General features: G+C 43.0%; 1 protein-coding gene across 1 annotated transcript in view; it reads left to right on the top strand.

Annotated features, from left to right (window-relative positions):
* Positions 1 to 3,082: 3,082 nt before the first annotated feature.
* The window catches only part of LOC146304456 (uncharacterized), a 70,432-nt gene continuing 47,189 nt past the window's right edge, over positions 3,083 to 26,325 (top strand). The window contains exons 1-2 of the mRNA XM_084714153.1: positions 3,083 to 3,174; positions 3,273 to 3,546. Coding sequence (XP_084570279.1) covers positions 3,083 to 3,174; positions 3,273 to 3,546 — 366 coding nt within the window. The remainder of the gene's footprint in view (positions 3,175 to 3,272; positions 3,547 to 26,325) is intronic.

Below are 26,325 nucleotides of genomic sequence, written 5' to 3'. Positions count from 1 at the left end.
ACAGGATGATTTGAATGATTCAGTGTCACAAGATTTATTGTTGCCTGAACCTGAATTTCAGCCTTTACAGAAATCTGTTCAGAGGCGAATTGGATCACTTTTACTTCGGCTTCAAGCAGTCCTTCATGTGTCACAGTCAGCTATTCAAGAAATTGTAGACGATTTATTTGATATTGGTGTATGTGCTGGACAAACAACTAGACAGGTAATTGAAAGTATTTTGAAGGGGCATAATTGCACATCTGAGGAATTGACATCATCATTGACTGAAGCAATACAGAATGCAAACGCACTTAATTTTCTTTCAAGAGAAGGACCTCTAGGCACAGAGCATAAAAGGCAGTTACTTTACAGACAAAATTTTACTGTCATTGAACCTGTTGAATATGTTTTGAGCACACAAGAAAGGACTCATACTGTTGTTTATGTCCCTATTCTAAAATTACTATCTGAAGTTCTGAAAAGAGAGGAGGTTCTGCAAGTATTAGGGGTAAGCAAACCAGTTGAACAGTCTGGCCACTACGGGTCATTTCGGGATGGTGACTATTTTAAAGAAAATCAAATTCTCTCTGGTAAAGATGTTAGTTTATCCATAACCTTGTACATCGATGATTTCGAAATTTGTAATCCTTTAGGCACATCGCGAAAAAAACACAAAGTCTGTGGTGTGTATTGGATCCTTGCCAATTTGCCAGCAAGATACAAGTCATCACTGTCATCAATCTACCTAGCTTTATTGTGCAAGACTGAACATATCAAGATTTACGGGTATAATAGGGTTTTGGAGCCACTGATTAAAGATATTCAATATCTAGAAACAATTGGTGTGTTTGTAGAAAAACTAGCTTGTAATGTAAAAGGCACCGTCTTGCATGTGGCTGCTGACAACTTGGCTGCACACTCATTAGGTGGATTCCAAGAGTCCTTTAATGTGGAGAAGTTTTGTAGGTTTTGTATGGTCAGTCGTGAAGACATACAGACTTGTGATGTGAGAAGTGGAAACTTTGTTTTACGGACACCAGAATTGTATGATAAAGCCGTAAATTTGTTGAAGCAGAGTGAGCTTTTGTCTGTTGATGGTGTGAAACAAGAATGTCCTCTTAACAGATTGAAAGGTTTTCATGCATGTAAAGGCTTGCCACCTGACTTCTTACATGATGTGCTGGAAGGCATTGTACCCGTAGAACTCAGTCTGTGCCTTGACTATTTCATTTCTAAGAAATATTTTACGTTAGAAGAGCTTAATAGTGCAATACAAGGCTTTCCTTTTAAGTTCTCTGACAAGACAAACCGCCCTAAGAAAGTTCCATCAACTTTTCAACGGAATAAGACTCTAGGCGGTAATGGACATGAAAATTGGAGTCCTGTGCGTTTCTTTCCTCTAATTATCGGCCATCGTGTTCCAGAAGGTGACCAAACGTGGGAATTGGTCCTTGAGCTCAAAGACTTGGTTGAGTTATTGTCGACCCCACATTTCACTTCAGACTCCCTTTGTTATTTACAATCAAAAATATCAGACCACAGACAGTTGCTGCTGACAGTTTTCCCACAAAACAAGTTGCGTCCCAAACATCACTTTATTGAACATGATCCATACCTCATTCAAAAGTTTGGACCCCTGATTGAATGTTGGACAATCCGGTTTGAGGCAAAACATTCTTTCTTTAAAAAGGTTGTACGGGATGCCAACAATTTTAAAAACATTCTGCTAACCCTGGCCTCACGACATCAGCTCACGTTGGCACATTATTTTGACATGCCAAGCATTTTCAAGCCTGAGATTGAGACTGCAAAGGTGTCTGATGTGTGCCTTGAAGTCTTGGATAGTGGTGTCAGACAAGCCATCTTGAACAGATTCAGTGATGTTGACACAGTTGGACTGACCCCTCACACCTTCCTAAATGGAACTAAGTATTCAAAGGGAATGATTCTTTCTGCTGGGAGTACGAGTGGACTACCAGACTTTGGAAGAATTTTGGAAATATGCATTGTGCATACTAGTCATGTTTGCTTCATCATTGAACCTTTTATGACATACTATGTGGAGCATCTGCGGAGTTACCATCTTGTGAAGAAAAGCCCTACTGAATGTTTGTTGGTGAAACTAGAGGATCTCAATGACTATGTGCCACTTGTGTCATACCTCATCCAGGGGCGCCTCTTGCTTACTCCCAGGACGTTCTTGCTGAAATAAACCTGCTGTAAGTAATTGTACACTCAAATTAGGGCTGAGCAACTTTGAAAAGTAATATGTAATTGCAACTAGAAAACTGCATTTCCTGCTGAAAATGCAGTGTACAACAGCTTTGTCATGGATTCTGCTTGTGAGTGATGTAAAGGTGCATGAATCCAATTTGACTGTTCAGACATTAGGACCACATATGAAAGTAACTTTCAGAATTGAAATGATCAGATTTCATGCCATTTCTGCTGTACACGCTGTTATTGAAAAACCTGAGTCAAAATCTGATTTGGGCCACTCTCTGGGTTACGAAAGGTTTGGGTGAATCCTATTTTGTGATTTAAGTGTTTAGGGACAGATGTATGAGGGAGAAGGCTATAAATAGTTTTATATACTGAATATTTATACTTACAAGTGCATTTTTTGCTCTCTTTCAGGTAAAAGTGTTATACAATGCTGCTGCGTGTCATCATATCGGAAAAAGAAATCAGACGGCTTTCAATTGAAAACGTCCCCGCAAGTGTTGAGGAGCTGAATCAGGTGTTACGAACAAACCTTGGCCTGAGAGGTGAATTCATTTTACAGTTTGAGGATCCTGATTTTAATAATCAGTTGTGCAACCTGACTGACATCAAAGACCTTCCTGTGGAGCGAGCAACATTGAAAGTGTTGTTCACTGCTGATGAAGTCGTCTCAGATTCTACATTGGACACATGCAGCCTCTCGTCTCCCAGTAGTGGTGATTCTTTCGACTGGCCTAACCCCTTCCCAATCCCACAGTTCTCACATGATGTGGAGCTTCAGCTGAAAGATGCAAATTATAGGTATGCTAAGGATGGATCTGTGATGGTGATTCCCAAAGGTTTAAAGACTGATATTCTTGACACACTTGCAGACAGTATGTCAAAGATTAGTGCTTATCCTGAGAGGCAGCACTATGAGAGTGTCGCCAAAGCGCTGGTGGAGAAGCATCCCAGTCTGAAGGAGCCAGGGTCTGACAAGGGATGGTACTCATGGTTTCACAGTCTGAAATTTAAGCTCGGAAACTATCGGCAGAAGTTAGGTGCCCTGAAGTGGTAATCAACAAAAGAAAAGGAGGAGAAGTGAAGGGAAAACGTGTAAAAAAGTCAAAAAAGGGTGAGGTCAACTACTGCCCGGATCCACCTGAAGGACAGAGTCCCGAAAGCGCGGAGGAAAAGCGCAAGATGATGGAGATGGAAATGCTGAAAAAAGACCCTGATCAACAACTCATAGAAGATCTGATGACCTCTACATTTTCCCAGCGCAGAAGAGAGATCATTGGAGATGAGCCACTCATCACAGAAGTCATTTCCAGATGGCCAGCTCTGTTCCATGAGAGACAGGTAATAAGTCCTACTATTGTACATCAATTCTACAAAAGGATAGAAAGCATGTTGTGTGTCAGATATTCTATACATTTTCATTGAAAAACATTCAAATGATTATGGTGTGATTTACAAAGATGTTTTCTTAAATATCTTAGTATATAACAGGACAAGACAACTCTAGCACAGTATTTGAATTAAACTGTATTTCAAAACACATATTTCTCCTAGAACAAATACTGTGCCCTCTGCATTTTAAAAATTACAGTTGTCCATGTTGTGATTTCAATTAAATTTCGATTAATTGTGCAGCCCTAGTTTGACTAGTATTTTCTATCTGTCTGTGTCTCCTTAGATAAGGGCGGAACTCAAACGGATCGTTATCACAGACCTTCTGGAATCTTTTCTTGACGGACTTGATGGCCTAGTCCCAAGACTGCTGGAGATGTACAAAGCAACAGCCAGATCTGGAAAGAAGCAGGCACTCAAAGACATTTTGGACTGTCTGGAGAAAGATGTAAGTGGAGGAGCTGATGACCATAAAATTAGGGACCATTTGTTATGCAAATTTATATAGCATATTTCTTTGTCTTGTAGGATACTAATGAGAGGAGGAGGACTGCTGCAGTGCTTGGTCTACCACACTACATATCCGGGGAAGATCCGTCAGATGTCATCAGGATGTGCGATGTAAGACCATAACGACTTCTTCAGTTCACAACTGTGCATGTGTATTCTGTACATTTTAACGTAAATATTGTCAGATATGCTGTAAATATGATATACTAAGGAATCTGTTTTTATCTTTTTTTTTTTTTCTTTTTTTTTTTTTATTTCTACTTTTAAAGGCCCATAATGAGCACCTGGATGAAGCCATGAAGGGGATGCAAGTTGGCCTACTGATAGGCTATGAAAGTGCTCAACAGGATGCCTTTCCAAGCGAGATCTTCAATGTGGCAGTTGTAGTTGAGGAGACCATTGTGCTACACAACCTGAAAGATGTGACATGCAGCTTTGCCATGCTTATGGGAATCATCTACTGTCTGAATCTTGAGTATCCACAAGCCATGAAGTACTCCTTTGAGTTTTTTCAGAAAGTGGTGATGAAAATCAAACCAGAACAAGCCTCTGTGCGAGTACATGGATTAAGAAAGAAACTCTTGAGGTACAGACTGTAAAACTAACACCTGTGTTCCTGGTTTTCTACTTTCTTCTGTGGAAAGAGTTTAGAACTTGGCTCAAATATTTTGTTCATACACAACCTTATGCATTGTACTGTATTGTACTTGTGTAGATATCTGTCTTAGAATTTTAAAGCAGTTCGTTTGGAAGTTGTTAAAGGAAAATCACTGATACTGCCCTTTTATGTTGTTGGGCAGATTAAAATGTTAAAGACTGTTCTCTACTTAGCCAAATGATTTTCTATAACAGGTTTTATGAATATTAAATGCACCTATGCAAACCTGTTTGTGACGCTGTTCAGCACAGCCTTGTGATGTTAGAAGTGGACACTGTTTTAAAGGGATACGCCAAGCAGAGCCAGTGTTTGAGCTAACCTAACTAGTGGTGGGCGAGCTCTGCCCGTCTCTTCCTTGTTACTGCACTTAGAATCGAAAGAATGGTGTCTGTCTGCTTGTCTTGAACTCGGGAGTGAGACGAATAACAAAGAAAAAACATGTTGGCGTATCCCTTTAATGTTCTTACCTCAGACAGTCTCAGGATTTAAAGCACTGATATTCACCCACTTTATTTTGTTGGACTGATTATGAGAGCTGATGGTCTTTGCTGTTGTCTGCTTAGGCAGATTATTTTCTGTAACATGTTTTATGAAGTTAAATGCACTACTGCAATGCAACCTTTGGCACAGTCTCAGGATTTAAAGCAGCAACTTTTGTTTTAGAGATTACAAGAGCTGATGAAGTCGACTTTTCTATGCTCAGGGCATATGTTTCTCAATATACTGTTTAAAATTTCTTGTTGGATGTCCATGAGTCTGACTTTGACGCATCCATTTACTTCTGAAGGTCTTGAAGATGTTTCAATGTATGCTGGCTTTTGTTGTATCCATTGAGACAGTCATTCAAATAAATGTTTTATATTTGAACAGATGAGTTGATTATGTGAAGTTGAAGGAAACTGGTAAACTTGCTGTTATTAGTTTAGATAAGGGATGCCTATTAAAAACAAGTCTTTTTAATGTGAAAACTTAAGTTCAGTTGCTGCCTTAAAAACATAAGTGAACATAACTTGAAATGTCAATTGGTATTAATATGGTCAAAATAATCTGAACTTACTATTCTAAGTATAAATAGTGTAGAACTGTATGTTTCTTTAACAAGATAAAGCAAGTTTTCTTGAATGGAAAATGTAACAGTAAGTTGCTTAAACTCAGAGTATCAAGTTTAAATAACAAATGACAATTGCTTAAACAACTTCTGTAACTTAACTTCGTGAGTTAAAACAAAGGGTACCTTGATATTGAGTTAACTCATGGTTTTAAGGCAGCAATTGAACTTAAGTTTTTAAGTTAAACCAAATTAATTCTTTTTACAGTGTGTGAATTAGCAGGCATAAAGAAAATTTTTTACAGGTCGTGGTCCCATCAGGAGACCGACACCCACGCAAGGTGCTGAAAATGACCGCAACTCCTACGGGAGGCCACCAGGGACGCCCCTGCCCCTGCTTGCGGGGACACAGAGGCCAACATGTCCCTATAGTACCCACCACCGACTCCACCGACTAAGTGAGCCAAAACAGCTCGCCAAATGCTCACGGTGCCAACACCTACGGTCCCAACCAGCGACTCTTCTCTCTGGCCAAGGACCCCAACAAATGGCTTCGGATGGTGGGACGAGCTTTCTCCTCATCAGCAAGTTCTTGAGAAGCACTTGAAAATTCTCAATTACGTCATTGAGCAGCTCTCCCGCCATCCTTGCTTGAGTGTGTCTGAACAACAATGAAAAGGTAAGGCTGCTTGCTGTCACTGCTGCACACAAAACACTGACAAAATAAACTGCTGCTCACACTATGCACTGGCAGTTGTATTGACTGGACAACACAAGAAAATGAGACACTACACTACTACAGGGGCTTTTTACAGAGTTGTACTTTTTCTGACTGATGCAAACCACTAACTGAATGTATAAATGGAAAGTCACTCTATTTATACACTTGGAATTAACAAAATAAGATTTTATTTATGTAGTAATAGCATGTGCACTTTTTTCTTGCATTAAACTATTAACACTATGAAATAAAACAACAATATTATGTATTTATGTAGGACTAGTGTGTGCTCAGTGACATTTTGGCTTTGACCTATATGGTAACACGTTTCGGTTAATGAATCAGGAACCGTATGTCGCAGAGACTCAGTTCTGGCACCGTTGGAATCGGGAGGGCCACCTCTAGCCATCTGGACATGACAGGTAAGTTTCCCAAGGTAAGTAACTTTTTTTCAGCTAGGTGGCGCTATCGAGACCGAGTCCGGAACGGTTGGAGGTAGGGACATTTTTTCTGGGGGCATTTGGGGACGGGCCACACCTGTCTGTAAAGGATACGACACAATTTGATGACTCGTGTCTCTATCTCACAATGTTTGGCAATAACTTTTGAATGGTAAGTGCTACAGACTCAGGGGTGGTACTGTTGGACTCGGGGTATGCACAAAGGAGGGGGTAGGTCATGGTCTTATGTCTCTATCCCATTGGACTTTGGAGTTATGGGCGGTTCAATGTCCAAAAAACTACCTGTGGAACCATGTCCAATCAACTCAGAATGGCCTGAAACGTGCTCCTAACCACTTTCTGGAAGACACTTTTTGCCTGTGACACTCAAATTTTCCCTCTCCCATTCACTTGTATGGGAATTTTTATTTTTGCCATAACTCAAGAACCGTACATCCTAGAGATTTGTGGGCACTGCCGTTGGACTCGGGGTACACACAAACGGGGGGGTCGGTCAAGGTCGCATGTCTCTATCTCGCTCGGTTGAGGATCGGGCTTTTTGATCAAAAGCCCGATCGTGGTCATTACCCCCATCCCCAAACCTAACCACAACTCCTAATGCCTAACGAACTCTTTCTTTTTTTTTTCTTTCTTTTTTTCTTTAATTTGGCACACCTTCCTTAGTTTTTTATATACAGTTTTAGTTTACAAATAACAATTTTGTTTGTTTTTTACATTTTATTTCTTGTACAGGCAACGCCGGCCCCTCATGTCAGCTACCGGTGTGCTCCGCATGGCCTACCAAGTTACGTGGCAGACACCCGCCATGTGACCCAGCCCGGAGAAGCCAGTCTTCGTTGTTGGGGAGGCGGCGGCCCGGCAGAACGGCCGGGACTTTTGCGACGGCCTCCCCTGGCCAGAGCCCACCTGGACCGGCTCCTACAGTGCCCACCAGAGACTCCCCTGGTCCTGCACACAGGTGCGCCGCTTCTCCACAAGCTGTACTGCCAGCTGGCAAAGACCAGTCCAATTGAAGTCCTAGTGAGCAAGGAGCCTCCACTGAGGTCCCACGTGGACCTCGGTCCCGCCACCGCCGCTCTGCCCCAGGGAACATACAGCTAAAGTTCCCTGGGGCGGCCCCACTCACCTACCTCCGCTCCCGGGCCCACAGCTCACCGGGGCCGGAGCAGTACGGGCTACGCCACCCATAGCTACGGGGTGGGGTCCCATCAGGACACAGAGACCTCACCGCGGGCCAAACGCTGACAGGGGCCGGGCAACACCTGCCCACCATGCCTGGCCCCTACTGTGCTCTCCAGGGCCTTCCCTGGAACTACCTCCCCGGGCGCACAGCTCACCTGGCCCGGTCAACGTCAGCCAGATCCCCGGCCACCACCAGGGACTCCCCTGGACCTCCAGTGGGACTGCACAGGGACTCCAGTAGGACTCCCCTGGCCCTTCCACACGAGACCAGCAGCATTTTGCACGGGCAACCTCCAACCACCGGGCACAACACTCATCTTGTACGGGCAACGCCGGCCTCTCATGTCGGCTACCGGTGTGCTCCGCATGGCCTACCAAGTTACGCGGCAGACACCCACCGTATGAATGCCCCCAATAGACCTCCATCGTGAGGCTAATGCCCGGGATGCCTATTTATATTTCTAAAAATAAATTGCTTCCTTTTGGATGGACAGTTTGGATTATTTGTTGTGGGGTTGTAGTGGATGCTTATTCATAGTCAGTGCCTTAATTACCCGGACCTGCATCCCCGGAGCCGAGTCTACTGCCGGGTACCAACAGGAGACCGGCACACCGAGCCGCGGGCCTTCATGACCCAGCCCGGAGAAGCCCACCAAACGACAGCTACGTTGTCAGGGAGGTGGCGGCGGTGGTGGCAGCCCGGCAGAGTGGCTGACCATATAATCACTATGGACATTTGCAACGGCCTCCCCTGGCCAGAGTCTGCCTGGTGACCACCAGAGACTCCCCTGGGCCTGCACACCTGGGACCAGAGTCCAATGTGTGCGGTCCCCACGGTGCCCACCAGAGACTCAACTGGCTGAGAACGGCGGGGGGCATCTCTCACCCACGGGCAAAGCCAGCCCGTGGCTACGGCGGCAGTGGCGGCGATGGTCTCCATCAGGAGACCCACACCCTCTCCCAATGCTGACGGGGGCCTGACGGCACCAATGACAACACCTGCCCACCAGGGACTCGAGTCCCCGCCCAAATATATTTTGGCCATAACTCTGGAACCGGACATCCTAGACACTTGTGGATGGTGCCGTTGGAGTCGGGGTACACACAAACGGGGGGTTAGGGCAAGGTTCCATGTCTGTATCTCACTTCCCTGAGTTCGGCAACAAGTTGCCGTCCCCCTTTAATCCTCTGTTCTTTTCTATTGCAGACCCTGTGGGCCGTATCTCGGGAAGCGGACGTGCTAGAGACTCGACAACGGTACCGTTGGATTCGGAAGAACCACAAATAGGTGAGTAGAGCGGGGTTCCATCTTGATGCTGCCTTCCTATCAAATGTTATACCGGCTTGTCTGCTTGGCAACTTGGCCGTCCTGTTTCTGTTCTCCTCTTTTCTACGCCTGTCCTTGTGCTTTTGCCTAAACACAACCTCACCGACCCATAGAAAGCCCGTAGACTCCATTGTCAGAACCTGCTATAACATGCAGAGTATAGCAACTTCTGACAGGGCCCGTAACTCCAGACTACTGAGTAATTTTCTTTTGTACATTTTGTCCAAGCTGCCTGAGAAAACTTTACTGTTTCTTTCCAGAAGTTTCTTTTCTGAAATTGTGCACTTTTCTATGTTTAATCCTCACTCTGACTGTCAGAACCTACTATAACACGCAGACTATAGCAACTTCTGACAGAAGTTAAATTGCAGACCCTGTGGGCCGTATCTCGGGAAGCGGACGTGCTAGAGAATCGGCAAAGGTACCCTTGGATTCGGAAGGTCCACAAATAGGTGAGTAGAGCGGGGTTCCATCTTGATCTGATGGAGACCAAGTAGTGTCGAAACGTAGTCATGACTAACCCGAGTTGAGCAGCACACCCTTTTGGTTTATCCTTTCCGTTGGAAACCGTCCTTAGTTGTTTGTTGAAAAGCTTGTTGTCTTATTCCTCATGTTTCCCCTCCCAATAAATCTGACGCTTTCCTACCATCATGTTATTTTATGCACAGTACTGCAAAAACAGAAAAACTACAATTACAAGGCAAGAATAGCCACAGAACAGGAATGGGATTGAGGCCGGGGGACGGATGGGGCATGGTCTGGATGGAGAGTACACCACCATTCCCTTGCAGGGGCGGTCTCATACCTATAACCCTTCACTTTGCATTTGGTGCTTGAGGTGAAAACAGCTCTGTCCGGGCAAGCCCTCCTTTTTCTTGACTGGCCTGATGAGAGATGGTGGAGGATTACTAGGGGAGTCCTGGGGGGGTACATCTCCACAGCCCATCAAATGGCGGCTTCGTTGTCGGGGAGGCGGTGACGGTGGCGGCCCGGCAGCACGGCCGACCATATCGTCACTGGTTGTCGGGGGGCAGCGGTGGCCAGAGGTGGCTCTAATCGCCATGGCTATAAGTGCGCCCACAAGCTCCAAGGCACATGCAGAGCAAGAGCACAGCACCACCACAACCACCGCCGGTCGGCCCCGGGGAATGGCTGGACAAACATCCCTGGGGCCCCCGGGTGATCCTCCAGGGACTCCCCTGGACCTGCACCCACAGCCCAACAGTCACCCGGGCTGGGAAAAGGTGAGACTACATCACGACACTAACACCCAGCAGGGCCCCCCCCCCCCCCCCCTTTATCCTCCCTACCTACTACTACTCCCCCCCTCCTATTGTTTATTTTATTTATTTATTTTGCTTGCTTGTTTGTCTGTTTGGTTTTTTTTAGTTTGTTTTTTGTTTTTTCCTTCCATGAACCCAAAAGCACTTATATTTATTATTATTCTTTATTCTAGTATCTTTATTGATGCCTTGATGTCTCCATCAGGAGACCGACACCCATGCCCAACCTTGACGGGGGGTCCCCTGGGTGACACCTGCCACAATACCTACGGTGTGGGACTTGCATCCTGAACTCCATCCCCGGGCTGGGAAAAGGTGAGACTACATCGCGACACTAACACCCAGCAGGGCTCTCCCCCTCCTCTTTATCCTCCGTACCTCCTCCTATTCCCCTCTATCCCTGTTCCCTGCAGGGATAGTCCTGGTACTACCCAATTTTCTCTCACCCTGCCGTTCTTTTTTTCCCCTTCCCCTTTTCCTATTACCCCCTTTTTTTCTTACCCCCCCCGATATTATTTGGGTTCATTACATAGACACCAGGCCTTTTCTCTATATTTCAGGATTGTCCGGCGAAAGTGAAAACCAGAGCCAGTGCAAGCCGCGTGCCCCAGCAAGGCAATAGGACTGCCACAAACCAGGTGAAACAACACAATAGCAGCAGGCATAAAGACATTTTTTTCTTTATTTATGTATTTATTTTTTTCTTAATTCTGTGAGCCATATGGCTCCAACATTCAAATTATCTGGACTAATTTCATCTTTTCTGACTCTCTTTTCCCCGATAACCCCTCCGGGGCCGGGGGTGGCCTACCAAGTTATGCGGCAGACACCCGCCGTGTGACCCAGCCCTGAGAAGCCCACCAAATGACGGCTTTGTTGTCGGGGAGGCGGCGGCGGCGGCGGCAGCCCAGCAGAACGGCCGACCACATCATCACTATGGACTTTTGCGACGGCCTACCCTGGCCAGAGCCTGCCTGGACCGGCTCATACGGTGGCCACCATATGTTATATGTAACACTTCAAGCTGTTTTGTTGACAATAAAGCTTTGACAATGGCCAGAATACCAGATTTTGGAGAGGTACTACCAGAAGTATGAATGAATGGCCTGAAGTAATAGTAAAACATGAGATATAATTCTTTGTCCGCACATGTAACAGGCAGTCTTTGGTCTCGGAAACTGTTGTATTATTTGTTAGGGGGAAAAGTGGTTTGGCTTAGGGCCAAATCAAATCAAAGATTAATATTTTTTATATTTTTTATTTAACTATAACGTTGTACCAGAGCACTATCTTTGTGGTTTCGACCAAATGTTTGTTTGCTTGTCCATTTACCATGCTGCACAAACGTACTATATTTGTTATAATAGCTGTCATTTTGCATTTTAAGTAACATAAGCAATATTTCAATCGAGGAACAACTGAGGAAACCCGGGCCCTCATACAGTGGCGGGCGGCAAACGAGGCCCTTTTCACCGGCTGACGAAACTCGGCCAAGTCAGGATGGGAGTGAGTATTGCTTTTGGGTGCTCGTATCATTGCTGGGCAGTGAGTTGGCTGAACAAGTATGCTGTGATTCTTCTGAAAACTCGTTCCCCAGGCAAGACTCAGCTGTCCCAGTTGGCTCTCCTTCCGCGCCTGTTCGAGGCCGTAAACGGACCAGGAAATCCGTTCGTCCTCAGCCGAAGAGAAGGAAGGCCGCTACTGCATCTGGTTCTCCCGCTCCCTCCTCTTCCTCCATCCCAGGCGCCGTGGATAGCTCCCTGGTCTCTACCCTGCAGTCTATCTCCGACTCTATTCACGCCATTGACGCACGCCTCCAAGCGCTGGAGATCGCCTCTGCCCCGGCTTTGCACAGGCCTCCATGCTTCAGTCACCCCTCGCTACGGGAACCTCTCAGCATTCCCTGACTTCAGCCCTTCCAGCCCCTCCTTTAGGTAGGCCGTACGTACCTCAAGCAGCTAATATATCTCAGCGTATGAGATCAAAAATTCTTCAGGGCAAAGACGTTAATTTAGTCAGCCTTATATTGCCATCCCCTGAGTGCGATAAAGCCATCGCTACGGGAGAAAACATCACTGCCATGTTTAAGTCTGCTGATCCCCGGCTAAACAAAGATTTATCCATCGGGCAATTTTTAGCGGCCTTTGGCATTTATCGTGATGTTATTTGTGCAGTCTACCCAGAGAGGAGGCAGGAACTCGATGCGTATTTGGCCTTAATTGGCGACCTCCATCTCAAGTATGGGAAGAACATTTTCTATTCCTATCACAAAGCCTTTGCTAGTAAAGCTGCGCTTTATATCACTCAGTTCAATCTACGCCTAGACTGGTCCGTTTTAGACTCTGAAATTCTGGTTATGATTGCTGGAGGCTCTCCAGTTATCTCCTGCAATTCCTGCGAACTTTCTGGTCACGCCGCCTCCCTGTGCCCCGCTGCGCCGTTTCGAACCTCCCATGTGCCTCCTGCGCATCCAACCCGCGGTCCGTCTGTCCTATGCGCTTCCCTGCTCAACGGAACCCTCCCCGACCAGACAATCAACGTGGTTCAAAGACATTCTAAGCACCCATCCATCTACTCCAATAAATGTTCACGCGTTAGCAGCAGAACTGTTTTCTCACCCTGATTCTGTGTTTGTGAATCACCTTCTCAGAGGCCTTTCCCAAGGGTTTCGGACCGGAGTCCTCTCTCCTCCCTCAGTTACTTATGTGGCAAAGAATCTCCAGTCAGAAGTTAAAGAAGTTTCTCAGTTGTTAGATAAAGAGGTTAACAAAGGCTACGTTATTGGCCCTTTTCAGTGCTCCCCTTTTACGATATTTCGCACAAGCCCTATTGGCGTAGCCACGAGGAAATACTCAGGGAAGAAAAGATTAATTTTTGGACTCAGTCGACATGAAGGCATCCCTCCCTCCAGAGAAATTGCAGCGCATTCGCGATATTGCAAAATCCTTCTGCGCTGCCGGAAACATCACTAAACAGCAGTTACTCTCCCTCCTCGGCCACCTCAACTTTGCCATGCGCGTCATTCCTCAGGGGTGCTCTTTCATTTCTCGGCTCCTGGACACGGCGTCCTCCGTGCCAAACCTGCACGATTTAATTGAGTTAGATGAAGGTTGCCGCTCAGACTTGCATTTTTGGTCTTTCCTGCTCGATCACTGGAATGGCGTTACTTTTTTCTATGACGAGCTCGTGCATTCATCTGACTCTCTGATGTTTTTCACAGATGCGGCTCCATCAGTAGGTTTTGGGGGGGTTTTTCAAGGAAAGTGGTTTGCAAGCCGCTGGCCTCCCTCCTTCGCCAGCCACGGTGCTTCCTCTGCGCTGTATGAGATTTATCCCATAGCTGTGGCATGCCAAGTTTGGGGCGCGCACTGGAAGCGCAAACGCATCTCAGTGCTGTGCGACAATCAAGCAGTTGTCAGCATTATAAACAAAGGGCGCTCCTCTTCTAAAGAGATCATGCCTTTCATGAGAAGTATTACGTGGTCTTCCATCACTTACAACTTTATTATCACTGCCCGTCACGTGCCCGGTCATTCTAATGTCATTGCTGACGCTCTCTCCCGTTTCAATTTCCAGATTTTCCAACGACTTTGCCCAGATGCCAGCCAAGTGCCATTTCAAGTGCCCCCACTCAAATATCTAGCTCTTTTCTAAACAATCCCCCCATGTGTAAATATTTGGAGTCTGCTAGGGTTTATATGAGGAAGGGTTTAGCTGCTTCCACCCTCAAAACATATGATTTGGCCTGGAGCACCTTTGCCATGTTTTGTGTGTCTGTCTCCACTCCTCTTAAACCTGTTTCCATTAATACTGTCTGTGCCTTTATTTGTTATTGCTTTAACGTTCGCCATTTCAAACCTCAGTACATTCGTGGGTTAATTGCCGGCATTCAGTTCAATATTCGTTGCTATGATCCTTCCTTTCCCAGTCTGTTTTCCAACTCAGCGATTAAAATGTTGTTAAAAGGCATTTCCAAAGTTTCTCCTAGCATTCCCGATCACAGACGTCCTATCACACTCTCTAATTTGCATAAGATGTTGTTAGCTCTCAGAGAAGCAAGGGCTTCTAAATGTTAATGTGATAAATTAATATAGTTAATATATCAGTCTTTTGCAGTCCTTCCAGTGGGGCCAGCAGGACCAAAATTGACATCCTACATGAGTAGGATGGCAGGTTTAAGCCACGGGTGGTTTCAAGTCTCTATCTCATTGTATGGCTAAAAATGCATCACATATAAAAACAACAATTAAATTGTTGCATATGTATTTATATATATACACACACACACACACACACACACATATATAAAACTAAAGTTTTCTAGTTTAGCACAAAAGTCACATTCTAACAGTTGATAATGCTATTGATAATGTGCAAAAAATGAAAATAGCATAATCTAACTACATTTTTGTGCCTGGACTTTTCAGTACTTGAAAATATTTTTGAGGCTTTTCAATGGCTTGTGGAGGAGAAGAAGCAGAAGTGACAGCTCAGGAGAGTGTACCAAAAATTGAGACGGATGTATGTAAAACTTGTATAGTCTTGCTTAGTCTAAACATATAATTTTCTTCATGTTGTACATATTTGCATATGCAACCGAAAGTAATGTGCTAATGATATTCTAGGTGACTTCACACAGAGAGTGTAATGAAGTTCCCTGTTTTCTGCAAAATGTGGAGCATCGATGTTCAACTCGGAGTAGACCTGGTTTGTGGGTAAGGGTTCTACAATAATAACAATTTAATGTTATTGCCAGCAAACATGCTGACAGGTTGGAGGGTTTTCCTTTTTAGTAACCAAGGGCCTGATTTACTAACATCCCAAATACAGAGTGCGAAATTGTGTTTTCATGTTTGTTTGGTGTACATTTTGCATTTTTGATTCATTTGCATCATCTCAAAATGTTGACACAAGTGGAAAAAATGCCTTCTCTATGCATTCTTTCACATTGCCTATGCCTCCTCCTTGCCACAGTGACAGCAGACAGTTGTGCACAAATGAACACCTTCCTTTCAAACATATTATTTTGCGGACGCAATCACACTGCAGTTGCTATGCTAAGTTAATGTATCTGCATTTTCTCCTCCCTGTATTTTGCACACTTGGATAAAAATACCCCATATTGCATATTTATTAAGGCAAAGGTGCTAAATCAAGAGTGTTCACTATTTTGCACATTGCAAAGACACACTCCTCCATGTTCAACCTAAATGTAAATATGTTTGCGTGTTTATTGCAGGTGATATCAAGTTCACACATGATTTTGCACTCACAAAGCATTAGTAAACCAGGCACCAAAATTATAGTTTGTAAAAAGGGTTCAATCATTTTCTACGTGACTTTACAGAGAGACTGTCCCAGTTCACAGCAAAATACGGAGAATCAACGCTTAATGTGTAGGAGACCTGATTCATGTGTAAGTGTTCTACAATATCAGCAACTTAATGTTGTTATTACCAGCAAACATGACTGATTGGTGTTCTCTCTTTTTTTTTTAGTGCGGCTGTGGATGGTGCAACATGGATGTGTGTGTTGGCATTGCTTTAACGACCACATCCTTCCTGATGGCTGCCCTGGGTTAACATAGTAAAAAAATCAATAAACTTGCTTTTAGACCCCATTCTTTGTGTTTGATTTTTAACAATGCAATGCAACTGCATCACAACTCAGTCACTGCAGTTGCTCATATATTCTTTTTTAAATAGCCACCCAAGAAATTCCAAGTTCCAAGAATGTGATCCTGTACCAACTCATAAATCCAAGTTCAAACAACATGAACAACTTTGTATTTAGACTCCAAGTTCAGAGAATGTTATCTTATTCCAATTCATGAGCTCAAGGTCCAAGAATATGATTTTGTACCAATTAATGAATACAAGTTCCAAGAACATGAACAAAGTAGTAGTTAGGATTCCAAGTTCTAAGAATATGTTCAAAATTAAATAATGAAATTAATTTGCACAAATTGTGTTAACTGTTTGTAAAATGCGTTTTTCTAGGTGACTTCAGTGTAATGGCTGCCCTTATCTGCTATGTTTTGTTTCAGCTGGCTTAACATGTTAAAAGTTCAATAAATTTGCTCATAGTCTCATTTCTCCATTTGATTTTTAAAAGTTCAAATCAACTGCATCACAACTCAGTAACTACATGTTCATAACCGTTATTTTAATGGCCACCCATTTGGCAAGTAACCACGTTTCTGACCTTTCATATTAGCACCATTCCAACAGGGAAATATGGAAAATATATCTTCATTAACTTCTGTCACAACTTTATGACTGTATTCCAAAAGAACAATCCATAAAGCTACAAACAAATCCCAAAATACAATATTTTGACCTCATTCAGGATTGGTTGCCAGTGATCCAATCACTGATGAGCTTCCACTAGGTTTGGGCATTTCTGACAGAGAGCTTTTGGAGAACACAGAACGGTAAGTGCCAATTACAAAAATTGAATACAAATGACTTATCCTTCCAATAGTTGTACGGCAGTCAGAAATTATAATTACAGGGGAAAAAAATATGTACCTAATCCTTCCAATTCTTGTATTTTAGCTATTAATTCTTCCAGGTTTAGCATTTAAAGTAATGTTTTCTCAATATGGAATTTAAATGAAAAGAAATAGTCTTTCAAAAGTTTAATATAGACTGCTAATACTTTGCAGTTAACCATTGAAAGTAATAGGTTCCAAAGATTTAATTTTGTTCACTATTATTGTCATGTGTTGATTTAATCGAACTTTCCAAATTTTATATAAAAATCACTGATGATTCCAAATTTGTTATTCAATTTAACATATTCCAAATTTTGAATATAAAGCAGTATATTTTCCAGGTATGCATCTTTAAGAGAAATTTTCCAAATGGATAATTAAATTCCTAATGTTTCTATTTGTTATTTCACGATAATCCAAAAGTAGCATATAAATGACCAAAGTTTTCAGGTTTTGGACACATTCACATTCAAACAAATGATGACGATATTAATAGAAAGAAGATAACATCCTCACAATAGTCTTTTGTGTTTGGCCCTTTCAGTATTTGAAGTTGTCTTTGAGATTTTCTGATGGAGTGCCCAGGACATAAAGAAGCAAAGGCTCAGGAGAATGTATGTAAAGATGATGTTGTGTTTAAGTGTGTTTCAATTAATTTCTTACTTTTTTCTCTTTTTTGTTGTTGTTGTTGTTGCTTAGTGGTATCACTTGACTTAAATTTATTATTTTTCATATTTTCAAATGTAGCATCGTTAAGTGCAAGTGTCATTTCTAAAATATCAAAATGTTTTTCTAGGTCTGTTCAGAGAAATCATCAGCTGCTTTTACCAGTTTTCCGGAGACCAAAGACAATCAAAGCTCAGCGGTGAGAGAACCTGATATGATGCAACCCCCTCACACACAGCGAGACAAACAGTACTTTTACAATATTACAAATATGGTCATGTTCATGTTGCATTGTTTTCATTAGTTTCCAAGAAATTTAAGTCATATTTAAGAAGTGGTGTTTTTTTATTCAAAGGTTTCTGGCAGGGAGGCTCCCACTGTTGGTTTGAATGGTATGACAAAGAAAAACATGGGTATATTATTTTCAAAGATTTGTCAGTCATAGGTTACATGTAAAAAAAAAAAAAGTGTGAACTTTTACAAGTTGTTTTGATGTTGTCAATTATGTGACCCTTTCTTTTACCTGATTCAGATCCAGAGAAAAAATATGCTACAAAACAAAAACAAGGTGGAAAGGATCCAAAATGTAAGAACTACCAACAATTGTATTTTTTGTTGAGTTGTACAGTATTTTATAATCATGTCATCAATTTTTGGAGTTGTTACTGCTCAGTGTAATGTACCTTATCACAATATGATATTTCCCCTTTATCAGGCAGAAAACTTGGGGTTCTGTAGCCACACCCATGCGTTATGTTACAAAAAGCTCATGTAAGTGTTACAACAGCTAACTTTTTTCATTTTACCATAAATTGATTAACAATTAGCATTATACTGATAATTTCCTTTCATTTTAGTGCTCCAGAAAGCCAAGGAACTTCCTCCTGTGTTTCATCATTGGATTTGCAGTGTTATCCATTGTTCTGTTCTGGTTCTGGAAGTACCTGCTGTCAAAAATGTTGAAGGAGAAATGAGAGGGTTTTTTTCACATTGCAATCATGATGTGAAATCATAGTTGAAAATTATTTTTCAATTGTGTTAGTTGTTCAAAAGTGTCTGTACTTGTCAGTAATTTGTTTATTGAAATTGACATTAAAGTTGCTGAAAAAGCACCCATGGTCAGTGTTTATTTAAAATTCCTTTATTACCTTTTCCCCCCAATAAATACCAAGGTAAAATATTATGTAGTTGCAATCTCTAAGTAATTGTAAAGATATGTTTTCAGTTTTGCAAAGTAATACAATAAGTAAATGTCAAGAGTATGAAGTAGTTCATAGTAAAGACTGAAAGTTCAATTTTTGATAATTGTTTCAATTGTATGAATTAGATCATTTGTAATTATTAATCAAGGTTAAAAGAATATGAACAAACTTTGTACGTGAGATTCCAAGTTCCGAGATTTCAATGTACTTGCAATTAATGAATTCCAGTTCCAAGTATGTGAACAAGATTGTAGTTCAGTCCAAGTTAAAATATATGATTTATTTCCCAATTATCAATCCAAGTTCCAAGAAAATGAAGAACTTCATATGACAGATTCCAGAATATGATCTATTTTGTAGTAATTAACCCAAGTTCCAAGAATGTGAACAGTGTTGTAAGTAAGATTCCAAGTCACAAGAATGTGATCCGGTACCAATTCATCAATCTAATTCCCAAGAGCATTTACAGTTTTGTATTTGAGATTCCAAGTTCCAAGAATGTGATCCTTTCCCAACTCATCAATTCCAGTTTCAATGGTATGAACATGTTTCTATGTGAAATTTCAAGTTCCAAGTATGTCATCCTGTAGCATTTAATCAATTCCATTTTAAGCAGCATTGTTTATGTATTTAGTTTATACGTAATGTTCCATTAATGTCTTCTTGTAGTAATTCATCAATTCCAGTTTCATCAGTATTAAAGTGTATTTGGCTGAGACTATAAATTCCAATAATGTTATTCTGTATGAGTTCATGAAACCAAGTCACAAAGACACTCAAGGTTTCTTCTTAGCTGTAGTACAATTTTTAATTATATAATGTAATCGTAGTTTATTTGAAAGACCTTATAGTTATCAAGGCCATCATTTTTCTTTTAGTAAAAGTATTTGGAGGCAATCAAAAGTGATTTCTTGAACATATGGTCTTCGTTGTCTAAGTAGGTTAATTTACTTTGTTTTGTTTTTTACATTTTTATGTGACATTTTTCATCACGCTTTAGCAGTGAAAGTGTCAGAAAGTGTTCAGCAAAATTCTTATGCAGATTGTCAGTCATCAAGGTCATGACATTTATACTGATGACTGTTGTATTGAGTTTTAGTTAATAGAAATACTAAAAATGTCATAGTTTTAATACAAGAAGTATTTTTTAGTCCTGCAAGGAAGCTGTTAAGAAAATTCTTTCAATAAATTTGAAATGTATTTGTGAAGTATAGCAAATTCCCTTATGTATTTTAACATTTCACACAAAGTCATGGTAATTTATATGAAAAATTTCCAAGAATATGAAACAACTGTTAGTTCCCAGGCAAAGTTTAAGAAATGTTATGTTTCACCATTTAATCAATAACAGTCACATATAAGTAAGCAAATGACAGATAGTAATTTCAATCTGTAAGATATCATTAGGTACAGTTTTATTAATTATAATTCTAAGAATCTTGAGAGCATTTAGGTAAGAATCAAAGTAGTTATACAACAGAAAGATAATAACATCAATTAAAGTCAATATTTCAAAAAGATGTAGTGAAATTACATGTGAGACCATGTAAATGTACTTTCAAGCTGTGCAAAGTAGTGTACAGTCTTTGAAAATCTAACAAAGTTACATATTCCAAATATGAAAAGAAAAATGTAGTTCTTATTACAAAATTTCTATGCAAATTATCCTGCATGATTGACAGTTCCAAAAATAATATCCCAGACAGAAAGTCAATCTCAGCAAACGCCCCCTATCTACAGAAGTGGTACTGCAATTTTCACAAGAAAATATACCAAATTCAAGTATTTTTAAATCAAATACAGTTAGTAGTATAAATGTACTGTAATGTGTTTGTGTAAGTACTAAAGGTATATTTTTATTTATGATACACCTGTAATGTTTATATGATTTGTAAATGTGTTTAAAAAAAATTGTTAAAAGTAAGAAATTGCATTCCCAAAAAACAAATCAAAATTCCAAAATAAAGATACGAACCACTAAAACTCCCTAATTAGGGGATAGGGGGTAATGACCAAAGCCCGATCCTCAACCGAGCGAGATAGAGACATGGGACCTTGACTGACCGCCCCGTTTGTGTGTACTCCGAGTCCAACGGCAGCGCCCACAAGTCTCTAGGATGTACGGTTCCTGAGTTATGGCAAAAATAAAATTTGAGTGTCACAGGCAAAAAGTGTCTTCCAGAAAGTGGTTAGGAGCACGTTTCAGGCCATTCTGAGTTGATTGGACATGGTTCCACAGGTAGTTTTTTGGACATTGAACCGCCCATAACTCCTAAGTCCAATGAGATAGAGACATAAGACCATGACCTACCCCCTTCTTTGTGCATACCCCGAGTCCAACAGTACCACCCCTGAGTCTGTAGCACTTACCATTCAAAAGTTATTGCCAAACATTGTGAGATAGAGACACGAGTCGTCAAATTGTGTCGTATCCTTTACAGACAGGTGTGACCCGTCCCCAAATGCCCCCAGAAAAAATCTCAAGTCCCTACCTCCAACCGTTCCGGACTCGGTCTCGATAGCGCCACCTAGCGGAAAAAAAGTTACTTACCTTGGGAAACTTACCTGTCATGTCCAGATGGCTAGAGGTGGCCCTCCCGATTCTAACGGTGCCAGAACTGAGTCTCTACGACATACGGTTCCTGATTCATTAACCGAAACGTGTTACCATATAGGTCAAAGCCAAAATGTCACTGAGCACACACTATTCCTACATACATACATAATATTGTTGTTTTATTTCATAGTGTTAATAGTTTAATGCAAGAAAAAAGTGCACATGCTATTACTACATAAATAAAATCTTATTTTGTTAATTCCAAGTGTATAAATAGAGTGACTTTCCATTTATACATTCAGTTAGTGGTTTGCATCAGTCAGAAAAAGTACAACTCTGTAAAAAGCCCCTGTAGTAGTGTAGTGTCTCATTTTCTTGTGTTGTCCAGTCAATACAACTGCCAGTGCATAGTGTGAGCAGCAGTTTATTTTGTCAGTGTTTTGTGTGCAGCAGTGACAGCAAGCAGCCTTACCTTTTCATTGTTGTTCAGACACACTCAAGCAAGGATGGCGGGAGAGCTGCTCAATGACATAATTGAGAATGTCCAAGTGCTTCTCAAGAACTTGCCTGATGAGGAGAAAGCTCGTCCCACCATCCGAAGCCATTTGTTGGGGTCCTTGGCCAGAGAGAAGAGTCGCTGGTTGGGACCGTAGGTGTTGGCACCGTGAGCATTTGGCGAGCTGTTTTGGCTCACTTAGTCGGTGGAGTCGGTGGTGGGTACTATAGGGACATGTCGGCCTCTGTGCCCCCGCAAGCAGGGGCAGGGGCAGGGGCGTCCCTGGTGGCCTCCCGTAGGAGGCCCCTTCAGCACCTTGCGTGGGTGTCGGTCTCCTGATGGGACCAAGACCTACCCCCCCATCTATTCGGGTCCTTGGCCGGAGAGAAGAGTCTCTGGTTGGGACCGTAGATGTTGGCACCGACAGCACTGGCAGAGTTGCTTTGGCTGTCGGTGGTGGGTACTATAGGAACATGTCAGACTCTGTGCCCTCGTGGGCAGGGTCCGGCGCGTCCCTGGTGGCCACCGTAGGTGCTGCAGCCACCATCAGCACCATGCGTGGGTGTCCGTCTCCTGATGGAGAACGTGACCACCACGAAGGGCCGGCGCTGCCCGTATAAAGTGAGCTTTTAATAATCGACGATGTGCTTTGCGGGAAACTGTTTTTGGGTCAGGGTGCCAGAAAAAAAAAATTTAGATATGTACATTACCGTGTCCGGACGGTCCCCAGGAATCCAAAAATGTATTTTTTTTTTTATGAAGATCCGACGTTCCTGAGCTGAGTTATTAAGGGAAAACCATGTTTTTTGAGTCCCACAATGCATTGCGGCTGAGAAGTGGGTTTATCAATTTACATTTATCAAAATAACTTTTGAGCCATAAGTGTTAGAGACTTGGAACCAACTCCTACCCCCCCCATTATCAGGGACGGGCTTTCCAACGGTACCTCTAGCATCACCGTATGACGTCAGGAAGTGGGCGTAACTTATGATTTTTTTTTTTTTTTTTGCTGTATCTTCATCATCTGTGACAAACATCAGAGAGTCAGATGAATGCACGAGCTCGTCATAGAAAAAAGTAACGCCATTCCAGTGATCGAGCAGGAAAGACCAAAAATGCAAGTCTGAGCGGCAACCTTCATCTAACTCAATTAAATCGTGCAGGTTTGGCACGGAGGACGCCGTGTCCAGGAGCCGAGAAATGAAAGAGCACCCCTGAGGAATGACGCGCATGGCAAAGTTGAGGTGGCCGAGGAGGGAGAGTAACTGCTGTTTAGTGATGTTTCCGGCAGCGCAGAAGGATTTTGCAATATCGCGAATGCGCTGTAATTTCTCTGGAGGGAGGGACGCCTTCATGTCGACTGAGTCCAGTATGATGCCGAGAAACTCTAGGCGTGTGGCTGGACCAAGGGTTTTCTCAGCAGACAAGGGAATGCCGAGGCTTTGAAAACAGTTTTTTAATTTGGACAAGGAAGAACCTGAGTCATCATGGGGGGGATCTATCGGAAGAAAATCGTCCAGTAAATGAAGGATGGAGGGGACTCTGACCCTGTTTAACAAAATCCAGCAAAGCGCCTCTGACACTTGGTTAAATATGCTTGGGCTGCTTCTGCAGCCGAAGGGGAGACACATGGCAAAATAATATTTGGAATCCCACTTGATGCCAAAGAGATTCCACTGGGATGGATGAATGGGGACTATTTTAAACATGTCAGTAATATCTGCTTTAGAAAGCCAAGCACCTTGCCCCGACAGCTTAATTAATTTGATGGCATTATCGACTGTGGCGTAGTGAAGAGAGAATGGCTCAGATGGGATCAGGCTGTTGACGCTAGCGACGGGGCTGGAGCGAGGTGCGGACAGATCAAAAATTAATCTTTTCTTCCCTGAGTATTTCCTCGTGGCTACGCCAATAGGGCTTGTGCGAAATATCGTAAAAGGGGAGGACTGAAAAGGGCCAATAACGTAGCCTTTGTTAACCTCTTTATCTAACAACTGAGAAACTACCCCTGGTTCTTTAACTGCTGACTGGAGATTCTTTGCCACATAAGTAACTGAGGGAGGAGAGAGGACTCCGGTCCGAAACCCTTGGGAAAGGCCTCTGAGAAGGTGATTCACAAACACAGAATCAGGGTGAGAAAACAGTTCTGCTGCTAACGCGTGAACATTTATTGGAGTAGATGGATGGGTGCTTAGAATGTCTTTGAACCACGTTGATTGTCTGGTCGGGGAGGGTTCCGTTGAGCAGGGAAGCGCATAGGACAGACGGACCGCGGGTTGGATGCGCAGGAGGCACATGGGAGGTTCGAAACGGCGCAGCGGGGCACAGGGAGGCGGCGTGACCAGAAAGTCTGCAGGAATTGCAGGAGATAACTGGAGAGCCTCCAGCAATCATAACCAGAATTTCAGAGTCTAAAACGGACCAGTCTAGGCGTAGATTGAACTGAGTGATATAAAGTGCAGCTTTACTAGCAAAGGCTTTGTGATAGGAGTAGAAAATGTTCTTCCCATACTTGAGATGGAGGTCGCCAATTAAGGCCAAATACGCATCGAGTTCCTGCCTCCTCTCTGGGTAGACTGCACAAATAACATCACGATAAATGCCAAAGGCCGCTAAAAATTGCCCGATGGATAAATCTTTGTTTAGCCGGGGATCAGCAGACTTAAACATGGCAGTGACGTTTTCTCCCGTAGCGATGGCTTTATCACACTCAGGGGATGGCAATATAAGGCTGACAATATTAACGTCTTTGCTCTGAAGAATTTTTGATCTCATACGCTGAGATATATTAGCTGCTTGAGGTACGTACAGCCTACCTAAAGGAGGGGCTGGAAGGGCTGAAGCCAGGGAATGCTGAGAGGTTCCCGTAGCGAGGGGTGACTGAAGCATGGAGGCCTGTGCGAAGCCGGGGCAGAGGCGATCTCCAGCGCTTGGAGGCGTGCGTCAATGGCATGAATAGAGTCGGAGATAGACTGCAGGGTGGAGACCAGGGAGCTATCCACGGCGCCTGGGATGGAGGAAGAGGAGGGACCGGGAGAACCAGATGCAGTAGCGGCCTTCCTTCTCTTCGGCTGAGGACGAACACATTTCCTGGTCCGTTTACGGCCTCGAACAGGCGCGGAAGGAGAGCCAACTGGGACAGCTGAGTCTTGCCTGGGGAACGAGTTTTCAGAAGACTCACAGCATACTTGTTCAGCCAACTCACGAAGTTGGGCGACGGGAAGGCCCGGTGCAGGAGAAATGCCATGATCGCGAAGCTGGGACAAGAGGAGCGCAGTCTCGTCTGGAGGAAAACTACCTCGAGACAGGCGAACGCTCCTGCGCCGGCCATCAGAAGAAAATGAGGGAAATACGCCGGAGCTAGGCCCCTCGAGGGGATCATGGTCGTGGTCTGACATCGGTTTTAAGAGCAACAAACAGCAGCAAACGGTGAGTAAGACATAAACCATACGCGCGATTGACTGAATGACAACTGATGGAGCAAAGACAGAGGCGATTTAAAGATTTGGCAGCAGCAAATTGACTGGCTATCGCGACCGTGGCAAAATCTGATTGGATAGAAAAGACGAAGGTGAACGCCCACAAACAGCTGATTAGAGGGAATAGGAGGAGAGAGACGGAGTAAAGGAAAGTTGTGAATGAAGGCAGCGTAATAGAAGGTCTTCCTGATTGAACTTACGCTGAGCTACATATTTGAAATAAAACGAAATATGATATGAAACAACCCTGTATCTTTTGGTTTTCGTTATATAATAAAATATTAATATTTATTTTCACTGACTTGTGACCTATATATAAAGAGCCAGTGGCGGGAAAACCGTTTGTGGAGGGTCGTGATTGCAGTAGTGGCGCTAAATTGAGATTTAAGACGGTGAAAAATGATATAATATGGATCAGATTCTGACAGCTATCACCATCGGGTCGTTGTACCGAGCAGCTGAAGAGGAGGCTTCTGAACTGAGGAGGCGGATCCGTATGAGACGAGCTACGATGCAGAGGAGGATGGAGAGGAGGCGTGCTTTATTGGCATGTCTCTCTGGCACAGTACATTTGTCTATTCATTGAGCTTTTTTGTCAGGCTGTCTACCAATTTACATAGAACTTGACAGTTTACTTGGTAC

The sequence above is a fragment of the Lutjanus erythropterus genome, chromosome 24 (assembly GCF_056507025.1).
Source record: "Lutjanus erythropterus isolate fLutEry1 chromosome 24, fLutEry1.hap2, whole genome shotgun sequence".
Taxonomy (NCBI): domain Eukaryota; kingdom Metazoa; phylum Chordata; class Actinopteri; order Lutjaniformes; family Lutjanidae; genus Lutjanus; species Lutjanus erythropterus.
This window is presented reverse-complemented; position numbering and strand designations above follow the sequence as displayed.